This window comes from Octopus bimaculoides, chromosome 8, assembly GCF_001194135.2.
Source record: "Octopus bimaculoides isolate UCB-OBI-ISO-001 chromosome 8, ASM119413v2, whole genome shotgun sequence".
Lineage (NCBI taxonomy): Eukaryota > Metazoa > Mollusca > Cephalopoda > Octopoda > Octopodidae > Octopus > Octopus bimaculoides.
The window spans coordinates 4,629,018-4,630,477 of NC_068988.1; the positions used below are offsets into that span (position 1 = coordinate 4,629,018).

At 33.0% G+C, this 1,460-nt stretch overlaps 1 protein-coding gene across 6 annotated transcripts in view; it reads right to left on the reverse strand.

The window, feature by feature from the left end:
* Window positions 1-1,460, reverse strand: part of LOC106878895 (receptor-type tyrosine-protein phosphatase T) — a 596,380-nt gene that overhangs the window by 53,530 nt on the left and 541,390 nt on the right. For all 6 annotated transcript variants that reach the window (XM_014928243.2, XM_014928245.2, XM_014928244.2 and 3 more), the window contains one exon: window positions 484-557. In XM_014928243.2, coding sequence (XP_014783729.1) covers window positions 484-557 — 74 coding nt within the window. The remainder of the gene's footprint in view (window positions 1-483; window positions 558-1,460) is intronic.

Genomic DNA, 1,460 nt, shown 5'->3' on the forward strand with positions numbered 1-1,460 from the left:
TATATATATATATATATATATATATATCAGTATACGTGTCTGTGATAATTGTGGATATTAAATTGGGATATCATTAAATGCGCCAGGCTTCCAAATCTTCCACAAATTACAGCCAGTCCTACCACACCGAATATGAGAAGAGATTGTTAAGGCGGGGATGTATTTTATTCTATGTTTGACTGATCAGGGGCAGTCTAATGTAAATCAACAACATTAACAACATGAGCAACAATATCGTCACGAGCGCCTACACAGCTACTCTACCTGCTAGACATAGTAGCTACATCTTTTAAATCCCACCTTACGTTTTTCAAATAGGATACACTAGATAATGTAATATAAATAGAAAATGGAAGAATCAAGCATAAAATATTTTGATTATAGGACTTGTGTATCAAAACTGGGCTTAAAAAACACCAAAATGTATCAACGAAAATAAAATATGACGAAACTTAAATGACAAAAGGAGACTTTGATACTTACATTAAGGAACACTGCATTTATATAATCATTGCTCTCGTCAGCAGGCGTTGTTAGATACGGCCGACATCTGTTGGCTGGAACGAGAAAAAAGAATTTACCGATAATTCCCCGTTAATCGAACAAAATACAGCAATGAGAAATTATGGTAATTTTCTGTCATAACCAGAAAAATACATTATTCGGAAAATAGAAACCAATGAGGAAGTCTCCGTCACATTGATGACCTATAGTACACATAAGTCAGCAATGAAGGACACATTTTTAATTGACATACTATGGATTTTAATAGAAAATCTCATTGTAATATGTTACAAAAATTATATTCAAAATGGCATCATCGTAATTAACGTCACAAATCACAGAATTCCTAATAAAAGTAAGTTAGTATTAACTTGATGTTTTTTTTCTAAAACCCAGATGCTACATGTACAACATGTTTCTGTCTAAACGGAGTTCAAATTCATAGCACCTAAGAAAATATTCGTCTATTTGCTCCGGTTACAAAGATGAAAGGAATAAAGAAACAGAAAAGAAATAAAGTAATAAAAATAGATAAAAGTAGTTAAAAGAATATGGCAGGAGAATAACGTTCAAAACTCATTTTTTTCTGGAGGATGTGGATGTTGGTTAGTACTTCCATGAAGGTACAGGTTTTTAGTTAAAATCTCAGGTAAATCCAGGCTCTTTAATATAATATATACATGCTATTACGGAAACTTTACACGGATCCCTGGATCCAGCTTTAGCTGTAATCTTGGAACCTAATGATCGATCAACTATAGCACTTACCCTGCGTACCTATTCGATTAGATCACAAGTAAACTAAACCTATCATACTCTTTCTTTCTCTCTCTCTCATATATATATATATATATATGTATGTGTGTATGTATGAATAGAAATCTAATTCTGCTCATATATGTGTGTGTGTGTGTGTGTGTGTGTGTGTGTGTGTGTGTGTGTGTGTGTGTGTGTGT